The 14602-nt window shown below is 31.6% G+C and overlaps 1 protein-coding gene across 1 annotated transcript in view; it reads left to right on the top strand.

Annotated features, from left to right (window-relative positions):
• The first annotated feature begins 1264 nt into the window (after positions 1-1264).
• The window catches only part of LOC123008453 (proline dehydrogenase 1, mitochondrial-like), a 22495-nt gene continuing 9157 nt past the window's right edge, over positions 1265-14602 (top strand). The window contains 9 exon segments of the mRNA XM_044404248.1: positions 1265-1569; positions 1571-1730; positions 8877-9085; positions 9146-9327; positions 9662-9682; positions 13199-13263; positions 13319-13497; positions 13767-13941; positions 13994-14236. Coding sequence (XP_044260183.1) covers positions 1466-1569; positions 1571-1730; positions 8877-9085; positions 9146-9327; positions 9662-9682; positions 13199-13263; positions 13319-13497; positions 13767-13941; positions 13994-14236 — 1338 coding nt within the window. The 5' untranslated portion in view covers positions 1265-1465.

The raw sequence follows: 14602 nt of genomic DNA on the forward strand, positions 1-14602 counted from the left end.
ATTTATTATGTTATTATTTATCTATTTATTTTGTTGACTTTTCAGAAGATTATTGTTAACGTCATTTTTTTATTAACACCATGCAACTAGATTTCCCAAACTTTTTCTTTATTTTAAATAATTTTTAACAAAAATAGAACATATTGCACATCTTTGTACCAAGAAAATTAATATCTTGTGAAAAAAAAATGTGTCCCTCTTTGGAAAATTATTTTTCCAATAGAAATAAATAGAGTCAAAGTGTAACTTCAAAAATTTTATAGGTAACATTTTTTTCTTTTAAAATTAGAAAATTAAATATAACTCAAAATATACTGACATTTAAAAAAGTTCTAAAATTTGAAAAGCCTAAAACTTATTTTTTTAACATTTGGAAATCGGGCTATAAATAAAAATTCTACAACGCCTGTCATTTTTTAAAAATCACCCTGTAAAATCGACCTTTAATTGAACGAAATAGTCAATAAAGTGTTCACACGTGTAATATTGGTTGCATAACATTTCAAGAGTTTATCAAGAGTTTATCTAATTTAAACACGACATGTACGTTGAAAATGGCTATATCTGGATTCAAAGGGAGAGCTCAATTTTGTACAAAGTAAAAATGTCCAAAGTATTTCTGTCCAAAGTAAAATGAGTATCCCTACTTTAGTCTACCGTAAAAATGTCCAAAACAGCAAAACGTAATTTTATCCAACGTAAAAACATCCAAAGTATTTTTGTTCAACGTAAAATGAGCATGAGAGTAGTTTTGTCCACCGTGAAAATGTCCAAAGATTTTGGTGTTCTTTGCAGTACCAACCTGATAACAAAATTACCAAGTAGTTTTTATGAATTTTATAAAGTAGTTTTCCTTAATTTAATGCAATTTTTTATGACAACAGTCGATATAATTTGCTGTTTTTTATACATTCGTTTGATATCAGTAAATTTTTCTTTTGATTCTTGCGCAGGGGCCATGTCTGTCAATACTGCCAATACCCAAACATGTTCCTAAATCGTTGGACTTTTTTACGGTGGACAATTATACGGATGCTGATTTTTCTTTGCATCATTTTACCTTGGATTATTTTACGTTGGATAAAATTACTTTAGATTATTTTACTTTGGACAATTTTGTATGCGTCCGTGAGTAATAAAGCTACACTGACCACTGAAGTAATTTTAGACACATCTTTGTCCAAAATCGTTAAAAAAATTTGAATTTGGCGCCACCTCGGCATCGCCAAGTCGGCTGTGAAACTCCGGCTATCCACCACCACGCGAACCTGTCACTTGTCATTCAATTCCCAAAAGTCAAAAAAATCTGTCAATCGTCTCAAATTTCGCGTCTAAATCCCTTCCGGAAGCGTTATTCCCCTTCCGGTAGTGGTTGCGCGTCCCGTCCGCGCATACTTCCCCGCCGAGAAATCCCGAGTTTCAGTCGCTTGTGAACCAGTGAAGGTGTAAGAGATCCGGTCGTGTGATGGCTTTTCTGCGTTCGCTGTCCCGGAGCAGCGCGTCCAGGTCCTATGGCTTGCTGGTGGAGCTCTCCCGACTCCGTCTCGCCGCCGCCAAGTCGACGGCCGCTNGCCGCCGCCCCCGTCGCCGGCAAGCGGCGCGACCCGCTGGACATCACCTTCGAGGACGCCAAAGCCGCCTTCAAGAGCAAGACCAACTGGGAGCTGATGCGCGCCTACATCGTCTACACGCTGTGCAGCTTCGAGACCCTCGTCACCAACAACATGCAGGTCTGAAGGGCGATCGATGGCCAAAATGGCGATTTTTACGTAACGGAAACGCAGACGTTTTGCCAACGAGAGAGCTTTGGCACGTGCCAAACACAAATCCCAGACGAATTTCGGGAAATTTGCCAACGGGTGACGGCCAAACGGGGATTTTTCATAGCCGAGGTTGGCAACATTGGATGCGATTATCGATTTTTCGGAACGGTTCGTCAAGACAATTAATTAACCAAAATGAAAAAATTACGCAAAAATGACACGCTTTAATGACCGACATTCAACCAGTTACCAACCTGACGGTTTTTACCTTTCCAGGGCCTACATTATACACCGTATGATTCGAAGAAAACTGATCAAAGAAGGCTGTGCAAAAAACGCAACATTCCACAGCCTTCTCTTATCAAAATTTTTTAGAAGCGTACAGTATGACAAGTTTTTCAATCGATAAATTATTAAAATAATTAACAATTATTGTTTTTTTAGTAACAAAAATGAAACGGTGTATATTTTTATTATACATACCGATAAAAATTATTTTTTCATTTAAATTTTTATAACCTTGGATAAAAACATTAAAAACAAATTACTCTACACACACTAAATAAAAAGCGTCTCAAATTATACCCTAAAAACATAGTTAAACACGAATTTGGTAAAAGGGAAAAAATGGAAAAATTTTCACGAACAAAACTATTTTTTTCTGTATTTAATTAAAAATGTGACATTTTTGTGACCCACTTTCGTTTGTTAAAAATTCAGTTGGCGTGTCTTGAAACAAACGAATTCTTCTTGATCTCGAATTCACAGCTCGCTTGATTTTTTATTTGGTTATAATTTCGGTGACGTATTTGTCATTAATGTAGTGTAATACGAGAAATTGCTTTCGTTTCAATGAATGATACGTTTCAGTTATTAGAATGCAAGTATTTACTCAAGGTTTAACAGGTGTTACGTCTGGATTTTTTGTTGGAATAATTTTAGTAATTTTAATTCAAAAATAATAAAAAACATTTTTTAATTTCTTGCAATTCACATTGGTTTTAATGTAAATACTTTTGTGTACACTACGAGGGTTTTTATCACGTCATTAATCCCAAGTTACAACTCATAAAAATGTACACAGATACTTGACACTGTATTTTTTTTTGCTACAATTGATTCTTCGTAAAAGTACAAAATTCAAAATTCTATAAGTCTCAATTGTTGAAATTAGAAAATTTATTTGTCGCATTTTCTTACTGTTGCAAATTCGAATAAATATTACCAAACAAAAAAATTGACGTTTATGACGATGTCATACATCCGTAATTACTTTGCAATTATTGAAATTTTCATATTCTTCAATTGTTTTGCACGTCCTTGAGGAATCTCCCTGACCACTTGATTCAATTTCGCGTGCCGACTTGTCAATGGGGCCCTTGTCACCTAATTTACGTCAATTGTACGTAACGATGTTCATTTTTTCGGGGGCGTTATCAAAACTTGTGATTGGTTCTTCGAGATATGATAAGCGAGACCAATCGGAAATCGAACGATTATCAATAATAATAATTGTTATAAATTCTCTTCAATGACGTTTTATACACTTTTAAACGGGAGTTTTTTTTGACGTAGAGCCCCACCTCTAGATCCCCAAGTGACGTGTTATTTGTTCTATTATTATTGTAGATAAAAACGGTGTTTCAAATATTTGGTTTTCGTCTGGCCTTTAAACCACTTATTACGAGTGGGAGAGAGAGGTTAAAATTATGATTTTTGGCACGGTTTTTTTTAGCGTGGGGGAAGGAAAGTGATTCATTGCAAAGATCAAGGGCCGGATTTCGGCCTAATAATATAAAAATGCAAAATTTTCTGCTTTTTTTTGGAGTCAAAGTTGCAGAAAAATTTATGTGATTTTTTTCAATTAGAAGAAATTTGTGTCCAATTTTTAAACTGTTTGTACGTTAGGTTAATTAAATTTTCTAAAAAATATGTCGTTAATTTTTAACTATACAAATAATCTTATTTATTAAAAATATTTTATTTTGACAAAAATGCTGGAACAGGTTAAAAAATATAAAATTCTCAACTTGATTTAAAATTGTATGTTTGTTTTTTGTTCATATCATTTCACTTTTTTGATGATGTTTTTTTCGAAAACTTTATGTAATATTAAATATTTTGGTATTGTCATTTCGACAATTAAAAAATCCAGCGAATTGGCTAAAAAGTTAGGGGTTTTCACTTATGAAAATATCGATGACGTTATTTCTCAAAAACCAAAAAGTGTAAATTTTTTAATGAAGTTAATAATTGTGTTTTTATTTATATAAGAGAAAATTGACCTCTTTCAGCATTTTTGCCAAAACAAAATATTTTCAGTTTTAATAAGATGATCCCATAATTTTGCCGCTCACTGTATGAAACGTTTTTTTTAACACTAGAATCCAACCAACAGATAACATAACATGGGTGAAAAATACCCTAGGACATTTTGACATTATTTTGATCATCGAGATTTGAATTATTAAGTTGTATGTTAAAATAATTATTGTTTATTTAAACAAACGCTTTTTTTATAAATATTTTTGCTATTTGTACACACAAGTTTTTAGTTGTTATTTTTTTACTGATGTGTTGCTTGTTGGTCTGTTTGTGCATTTGATAAAAAATTTCAAATATCTTTTAAAACTGACTTAAAAATCACACAAAGTTTGAATAGGTTTAAACACCCGGGTTATGTGTAATTACAAGATTATTATTTTTTATTCTGTGAACTCCAATCTTTATGAAATATAATTTCAACTATTATGTTAAAAACATTATAAAGAAGGGATAACTATAATCTTATAAAAATATCAGTAAAAATAAAAAAGAAATTTAAAACTAAACAATCAGTCGAGTACAAAATACCTATGTTATGATTCATCCTAGGGTTATGTTTTATGGGAGAAATTGATCGATCAAAACTTTTGAGTGAGATTAAATGTCAAATACAAATAATTTTAGTTTAATTAGAAAGAGATGTTTTGGGTGTGCGAATAAATCTTGATTCACCCTGTATTTACCCAAATCACCTATAAGTGGATAATCACAAAAAAAACATGTAATTACGTTATGTCAGATTATTGATAATAAGCTTATTTTCAAAATATACCTAATAGCAAAGAAAACAATTGCATAATGTAGCGGTTATTGGATGACATTGTCTGAAATTCGAGAGGGAAAAAACCGGAATTTTAAAATTATGCTAATTACCTGAATACACGTCATAAAACTCAAGAGAGAGTATTGTAAAATGTTTGCACAAATTTTAGCGTTTTTCGCTCCAATTAGTTAATTTTTTGCTTATCACAAATTTCATAGCTCATGATTTGATTTTCGCTAATTGTATTAATAAAGCGAAAAAATGTAAACAATTTGTACACAATAAATAACACTGAATCATAAAATTAAAATCGTAACTTTCCGCAAGTCTAATTTCAAAACGATAATTTCGTAATTAATTCCATTCGGGCGTCAATCAATCCGATCCATTCAACTGTCTATGCTTTTAATTAGTTAATTACACTTTTCGGGCTTATTTGTATCAAATCAACACAAGACAAAAATAACACAAAAACGTACTTTTTTTCTCGGGTAAAACTTTACTAAAGTTGGTATTGCTGATTAAAATTTATTTCCTCGGAATGTTTCCTGTACCAGCCGGCATCGGCGCCGTCGTAACGACCCGACCAGTGGCGTCGTCGTTACGTCACATGACTTATATCGACCGCTCAAAAACGATGTATTATACTAATAAAAAAAAATGAAAGTTTCGCCAACGGTAACTGTGATTATCATGTAGATATTCTAGAACGTGGGTTTTTACATCACGTGAGTTTGAAACCGGTCGACGAAGAATTGCATATTTCGCTCAAAGTGTAATTTAATAATATATTATTGTCGTCGTCGCTTGGGGAGAAAAAAGTCACGTGGTCGACAAAACCGTTCAAGGACGGTCAAGTGCGACGCCTATGGTTATTTAAATTTTGGTGGCTGTTACGTCATGCGATAACGTTTTGTTTGGTAATTTCCAGCGATTATTACGATAAATAAATATTTTTGAGGTGTCAACAATGTATGTATAATATTTTGTAGGAAGAAATATTGAATCACAAAAATTTTTTTTGCGTCTCGATAAATTAATTTATTTTTAGAGTTGTAATAGAATCGTCGAGGTTCTATTTTTGGTCGGTTAAATGGAGCATTTTCTCTTTCAACCAGAAGACCAGAAAAAAATTGTACGAAACGACAGTGATTAAACAAGGATGCACCAATACGAAATCCATGAGGTGGATAAAGAGAAAAAAATAACAGAAATATGTTGGATATAAAAACAATCTTGGTTCCTTCTTTTTCTTGAAATCAAAACGGAATTTTTATTTTATTTCCAAAAATGCATTGGTTTTTGATAGATTTGTAAATTTTTGCAGTTCAACCTTTATTTAGGTTTAGCAAATCAAGAAAAAAATATAAAAATGTAAAAAGTTTAGTACGGCCCTGGAATATAAACCATCTAAATATTTGACAAGAATTATAATGAGTGCAGCTCGGGCAATGATATAAAGATAAAAAAATTATATTAATAATTCATAGGGAACGTCATTGGTGTTAAACAAGGATGCACCAATACGAAATCCATGAGGTGAAGAAAGAGAGAAAATAACAGACGATTTACCTAATACGGTTGATTTTTCCAAAAAAATACCAATTCAACATTGGAATTGTCAATATAACAAACATCGATTTTCATTTAATGAAAAAATGAAAATTCTTATTTGATTTCTACCAATTCAATGGTTTTTTTGATGCATTAGAGATGGGTGCGGTAATCGATCATTATTTGTGACTGTTGCAATTAAATTCAATTCAAAAATTGTAAATTTTTGCAGTCCAAACTTTATTTAAATTTATTTAGATTTAGTAACACCAAATAAAATATATATTGTGTAGGTTTCAACTTTTCAAAAAAGTTTAGTACTGCCCTGGAATAAAAATTATCTAAATACTGGGTGATTTTTAAGTTTGTGCAAATATTTTAACATGTGGTAGTAGAGCTCAAAAGAAGTCAAAATAACTCAACTTGTCTTATCCGAATGTTTGTAGTTTCTGAGATATAGAGGCTGCAATTTCCACTTTGGCATCGGAAAAATTGACAAAAAATGCAATATAAACGAAGTTTGAACCTTTTGAGTACTTTATCCTAAAATTTATTACGTTGCTAGAAGTCGGTCACATTTGAGGTAATGGTAATTCGGTGATATTTTCAAAAAAAATTAAAATGAATGCATTTTTTGTACCTGTTTTTACTAATATTTACCCATTTTTTTGAATCAAAAATTTTAACCCTTCGTTAAAAATCATAGTAATCAGATCATCAGTTACATTTTAAATGAAGTTAAATACCAGAAATCGGGCCTTAAAAGTTTGTACATTTTTCAGTTCAACCTTTATTTAAATTTATTTAGAGTTAACGAAACCAAATTTAAAACGTTTGTGTAAGTTGTCAATCAAACCACCCTGGAGTAAAAACCATCTAAATCTTTGACAAGAATTATAATGAGTGCAGTTCTGGCAATGATATACAGGGTGATTCACGAGGAATAATGAGCCTGACCAAATTTTCAACCAACATTACAGTTGTCGCAAAATAACTTCCGAAAAGTAATGGTGGTTGCATCGAGAATTTGGTCAGGCTCATTATTCCTCGTGAATCACCTTGTATAATGAGAAAAAAAATCCGATTAATAATAATTTTGGAAAGTGGTTCACTGTTAAAAAATTCAAAGTAATTTTAATGTTCATAAAATTTTTAAGTCCAAAATACGTATTAAACAAATTATTTATGCAGTAAATATAAAAAATACAAAATCGGAAAGTACCAAAGACACTTTTGTGTAAAATGTTCGTTCCTAAAACATGTTTAAACAAAATAAAATAGAAGCAAAATAATTTTATCCTAAAAATTTAAACGCTACAATGTTCAAAAACAAAAAGTGAGTAACAGGTTTGCAAAGGTACTTAACACGCCCATTCTCAAATGTCACATTTCCAGATTCAGTTTTTAGGATATTACCAAGGACCCCGGCGCAAGAATAATTAGTAAGGGCTGGAAACAGTGCGCACATGGTGATCAGTCAGTTTGAAGCGTAGACGTTCACGCCTTTGCCACTCCTTGCACTATGCCCCTGATACCACGATTTTGTTTTTGAACACTTTGCGATATTCCCGTTTTGCTTGGATACATTTTGCTTGAAAAAAATTTGTTCAATTTTAGTTTTGCGTGCGTACTTTTTTGTTAATAAACATTTCTTAATCTAAGAGCAGGTTTTTCAATCGCTGGTTAACCTCTAGTTAGTAGTTTTCTATGAAAATTTTTGCAATTTAACCAATCAAAATGTTGTATTTTTAACTAGAGGTTTAACTTTAATCAACGATTGAAAAACCGGCCCTAAACCTTTTATTAAAAGGAGTTTTTATTAAATTTTTTTGAAAATATTTGGTTTTATGTTTGAACATTTCTAGAAAAACAATTCTGAGATCACATGGGTTCCCATAATTAATTTTAACGAACTGACAGTGGATAAACAAGGATGCAGCAATACGAAATCCATCAGGTGAATAAAGAGAGAAAATAAGAGACGATTTACCTAATTCACTTGATTTTTCAAAAAAATTATGAATTCAACATTGGAATGCAGTAATCGATTATTTGTGATTGTTACAAAGAAATTTATTTAGAAATTTGTCAATTTATTTAGTGAGCAAAATAAAAAATATAAATAGGTTGTGATAAAAAAAAAATAGTCCGGCCCTGGAATGAAAACTATTTAATTTGACAAGGATTATAATGAGTGCAGCAACATAAAAATAATGTTAATATATTTTTTTAACAATGCTTTGTGTACGAATTCGGGTCAAAATTAAATAAGTAAATAAATAAAATTTCATCGGATTTACGTTGAAATTATCACAATCGCCGTAACACGGCGTCTAAATAAAGCCTCGCTCGTACCGAATTCTATTCTAAAACCGCGTCCTAGAAATATCTCCCGCAACATAAAATCTTTCTTGTTCCACCTACACATCTCGAAAATGCAAAAAATTCACTAATTTTTGTATTTTTTCCAGCTGATGAAAATATGTAAAGGTATTCTAGGAGAAAAACTGTTCGTAATGCTGATGAAAGCGACATTCTACGGTCATTTCGTCGCCGGCGAAGATCAATACACAATACGACCGACTTTGGAACGATTGCGATCGTTTGGCGTCAAACCCATCCTCGACTATTCGGTCGAAGAGGATCTATCGCAAGAAGAGGCCGAAAAACGCGAAGTCGAGTGAGTAAAAATCACGTATGCAACTCATGCGTCACTCGGCGATTTTTTTTCAACATCTAGAGCGTCGGTTCCCGAAGCTGGCGATCAAGTCGAACAGGGTTCGTTGAAACAATACCACGTGGATAAAACATTCGCCGATCGACGTTATAAGGTCCAATCAGCACGCACATACTTCTATTTGAACGAAGCGACTTGCGAACGAAACATGGAGACCTTCCTCAAGTGTTTGGAGGCCGTTGCGGGTCAGTTGTTTTTTTTTTTTCTTCCCTCTTTAATATTGTGCCTAAAAAGTGCACTTTCGAAACGAGTACTGAAATGATTACTTTTCGACACTCAATGTGAAATACAAAATAATTTGGCATCGCATTTGAACAGGTGTCTATTATTGTGTTCGGCCTTGGCATCTTTTATTTTCGGCATGTCGATTGCATTGTTTGACGTTTCGAAGGGTCACCTCGGTTTTTGATTGGCCATTTTTTTATTTTTTTCTAGCTAATTCTATTGTTGTTTTTTTTATTTTTGAATTGTTTTCGTGCTAACTGATTTATTAAAATCGCTCATATTTTTGTTCCATAGACTTTCAGAAGAATCCGTCAGGTAAAGTAAAGTCGTTTTTTTTACGAAAAATGATGTGATAGAAAAAGAGGGAGCGAATGGGGGCGCGGAATAAGCTTAGAGCTGTTTGCGTAAGCTCACATTATTTTTCTATTATTATTTTGGGTGTTTAGAGGAGTTTTTGGGAGTGTAGGGGGCACACTGTAGTCACAGTTATCGGCAAGGATTAAATTTTGTTTTTTTTTTATTTTTCCCGGGGTTTATTTTTTTATTTTTTCATTGCGAAAAAGGTGAAAATGGTCATTTGTTTTATTTGTTCCAATCAAAAAGGTAGGTTTTCCAAACTAACAACAAAAACGCATCAAATGTCAAATCTAACTAGATTCTTATTTAATAATACAGGGTACGCCAGGACTCGCGCCCCATAAAAAATTTTCAAGTAAGGTAAGATACCAGGAACATGAAAAAAATGTTTAAAAAATTCTATCTGTCAAAAATTTTGACATTTGACATTATTTTATGTCTATTTAATGATTCTGATGATGTTGTATACAGGGTGCGCCAGAACTCGCGCCCCAGAGAAAAATGCCATATAAGGTAAGATACCAGGAACATGGAAAAAATGTTACAAAAATTTTATCTATAAAAATTTCGAAGTTATGAGGGTTTAAAGTTTGCACTTTGACTCTATTTATTTCTGTTGGAAAAATAATTTTACAAGTTCTTTTGCTATAGGCTATTAAAAGAGGAAACAAGGAAGCTGTATCCTAAATTGTAACTCTGTTCAATGTTATCTGTGGTTTTTATTGGCAAATTTTTTTACCTTTTACTAAGTAATTGTAAAAAAACATATGCAGATCATCAGTATCATTAAATAGATATAAAAAAATGTTAAATGTCAAAAAATAAATGTCAAAATAAATTTTTTGACAGATAGAATTTTTTAAACATTTTTTTCATGTTCCTGGTATCTTACCTTACTTGAAAATTTTTTCTGGGGCGCGAGTTCTGGCGCACCCTGTATGTTTTTTTATAATTCCTTAGCAAAAGGACAAAAATTTTGTCAATAAAAGCCACAAATAACATTGAACAGAGTTACAATTTAGGATACAGCTTCCTTGTTTCCTCTTGTAATAGACTATAGCAAAAAAACTTAGAAAATCATTTTTCCAACAGAAATAAATAAGAGTCAAAGTGCAAACTTTAAATCCTCATAACTTCGAAATTTTTATAGATAAATTTTTTTAACATTTTTTCCATGTTCCTGGTATCTCACCTTATATGGGGCACGAGTTCTGGCGCATCCTGTATAGTAACATAGTGTCCAGCAATACTTGCTCATTTTTTTGTAAGGATAAAGATTTTTGTAACTCTCAAGTAACTTTATTGAATTTCTAAAATTTTGCTTCAATCAAAATATTTTAAAAATAGCATAAATCTAATTTAAAACTGTAGGAAAGATGCACTTCTCATACATCAGAAATTTGTGGAATATTGAAATTTATTTAAAAATAAAGGCGGTCAAATTTAAACTGAAAAATTTTATAAATTTTTATAATTTGAAAGATTTAATCAAAAAGGGGAAGGAAAGTGACTATGACAGTGATTTTGGCAGTAATTTTGAAGATATGGATTAATTTTTTTTATTTTCGATTTATTTTTAATTTTGTTTGTTGTACATATTAAATCAGACCTTAATTGTGGTTGGTTATTTTATGTTGGTGGGGCAGATCTAATATTATAACGACGCCACTATAGAGAAAAACTAGAGAATTTTTATATAGATAGTTATTTATTATACAAGATGATAAAGAAATTGTTTATCTACGAGGAAAAGGTTAAGTTTACGAGTGACGAAGTCACGAGTGGACTTTTTTCACGAGTAGATAAACAATCTTTATCGTCGTGTGTAATATTTCGTTTTATTTTGTACTCATCTACCAGAATTTCTTGAATATAAACAGTAGATAAAAATTACTTTATTTCACAAGACGATAAAAGACTCCTTTATCTACTGAAATTAGTTGATAAAATATAAACAGTAGATAAAAATTACTATATTTCACTAGAAAATTAAAGACAACTTTATCTACTGAAATTATTTGATAAAAGCACTCGTTAACAAAATAAAAAGATGTAATTTACACCTCCGTTTTTTCTACTGTAAATGTTTATATCCCTTATAGGAATACAAAATATGGTTACTTTAAATGATTTTTTACATAATGTTTTACATAAAAGTTTTAAATTTACATTTTCACAAATTTTAAATTTTGAGAGAAACAATTAGAAAATGTCAATTTTGAACACAAAATGAGTTGTAATTTTACAAAATATGCTTCCTTTAAAAGATTTTTTAAAGTATAAATGTAAATTTACACAACAATGTGCTATTTTTAAATTTTTAATAAATGCTCACAAATTTTGACACAAGCAATTAAATTGTAAATTGTTGAACAAAATTGACAGAATCATATTTTTACATCAGAAAAGATGTAATTTTATATAATTTGACATTTACAGACTTTTTTCTGTAAATATTTACATCTGTACCTTTTTCAAGTGTAATTCAGAAACAATCACATGTAATTCATATTAGTCAATTTAGTTTCAGAAAGCGTAAATTGTAATTTAGATTAGTCAATTGTCTTTCAGAAAATATTAATTGTAATTCAGATGAGTAACTTACTGTTTTCTTAAAATGAAGTTTAGACATAAACACGAATTATTTTATTTTCAAAACTAAAGAATTACATCAACTTGGTATTTTACAAAATAAATAAGATATTTTATTTTCAAGGGGATTTTAAAAATGTAATTTTTAAATGAAAATAACGAATTCTGAATTACAATTAACAATTTCTGAAATACAATTGACTAACCTAAATTCCAATTTACGCTTTCTGAATTATATCTTGTGCTTTCTGAATTACACTTGAAAAAAGTGTAGTAGAGATACAAAATATGCGTACCTTAAATCTTAAACTATTTTTAGAGCAGAAATGTAAATTTTTTCTTCCGAAAATTGTAAATCTACGTTTTGTAGTTTTTCTCCAAACTTTTCAGTTCATTTGAAAATTTTGATTTCTTCATGAGGTATAGAACTTGTTAATTTTTACATTTTACATAAATAAATTTGCATACCTATGTGGTTGTACATTTTTGTAAATGTAAAGTGTCTTTTAATTTATTCCGAGATTTTTACAAAAGAATGGAAACTGTAAAAGAGGAGTTGACACGAGCCATGTGTTTCCCTTGTTCTAAATATTAATTTAAGTTTTATTTATTTTTTGTTAATTTAAAGCCTCAAATAGTGTGAATAATGTCGCAGTTAGTTAATTTCCAGTTTTTGACTCTCGTTTTGAAATTTTGACAGTTAATTAATGGTGTGTTGTTTTTTGAAGCTATAACCCGACAACTGTGATACAGCTGTATGTAGGTCTGTAGCATGTTTTGTTAAAATTTTTAATTTTATAGAGTTGGTAGCACTAACCGAATTTAATGAATCGCTTCGAACGGACGTCCCTACGCTAAAATCTCGCGTTTTTTTGTTCACAGGTGCCACATACGGCACTGGCATCACCGCCATTAAATTAACGGCCCTCGGCAGACCTCAACTATTGGTCAGTATGGATTTTTCCTTTTGAGAAAAAAAAAATTAATTGTTAATTATTTTAGCTTCAATTATCGGAAGTAATAATGAAAGCTCGTAAATACATGACGGAAATCGTAGGCGGCGAAGGCAACGTCCTCTCCCATCACATGACCATCCAAGATCTCGAACGTAAACTTTCGAAAATGAAAGATCAAGAATCGGTGAAAAAGTTCCTGTCGCAAATTACAGCTGACGAAAAAGGGTGAGCCCTCATTTCATACTCATCGACCAATCGAAGCACGACATGCGCTTTTCATTGATTGGTTTGTCGTGTTTTAAAGGGCGGTACGGAGGCGTGGTTAGTGAGTATTACATCACCTCTCTCATATCACAATTGTAATACTCGCTAGTCGCTTTGCGTTTCTTTCGTTTTGTTTTTCTTGTTTTCTTTCTTTGTTGGAGTGGCCGTTTTAGAGCAGCGCCATCTATTGTTGACAGTTATTTCAAATAAGACGTTGTTGTTGGTCACAGTATCCTGCATTTGTTCCCGTGGTCGGGCATCATCGACGAAAATCAGGAATTGAGCAGTACTTTCCGGGTACCGGATCTCACAACCGGAAGAATGTCCCGTCTTATTACTCAATTATCACCCAAAGAAGAAGAAATGTTCCGGAATATGATCCGGCGGATGAATACCATTGTTAAGGTAGGATTATACCTATAATTTGACCGCTAGATGGCGTTTTGTAATTTTCTAGACCGCCCAAGATATGGACGTCAGGATTATGGTGGACGCTGAACAAACCTATTTTCAACCGGCCATCACACGTATTACTCTTGAATTCATGCGAAAATATAACAAAGATAAAGCGATTGTTTTCAATACGTATCAGTGTTATTTGAGAAACGCCTTTGATGAAGTCACCACCGATATGGAGCAAGCGAAACGACAAAACTTTTATTTCGGCGCTAAACTCGTGCGAGGGGCTTATCTAGAACAGGTAGGAAATTCAAATTTCCCGCTAAATTTATTTCGAAAATGGCGGCTAAAACTGTAGGTACAATCAGCGTAGAAAAGATTGTTTTCCTAATAAACCATGCGGACCCTTAGAGGCTGAACCCATAAACCACAACAATAAATCTTTTCTATTGTAAACGTCATTTCCTATTCAACAGTATATTTAGTTTGGAGTGAAGCTTACTAAAATAAAAATTAAAAAATAATTATAATTGATGATTAATTAGCTATTTATTTACCAAGATAACAAGTAAATGCCGTTTTAAATGGCAAAATTAAATAAACAATATTATTATTAGAAATACCTAATAAAAACCATCTATTATTAGAAATTAAAATGACCAAATGA

The sequence above is a fragment of the Tribolium madens genome, unplaced genomic scaffold (assembly GCF_015345945.1).
Source record: "Tribolium madens isolate multiple individuals breed KSU strain unplaced genomic scaffold, Tmad_KSU_1.1 Scaffold_71;HRSCAF=194;Tcas5.2_LG6, whole genome shotgun sequence".
In the NCBI taxonomy this organism is placed as follows: Eukaryota; Metazoa; Arthropoda; class Insecta; order Coleoptera; family Tenebrionidae; genus Tribolium; species Tribolium madens.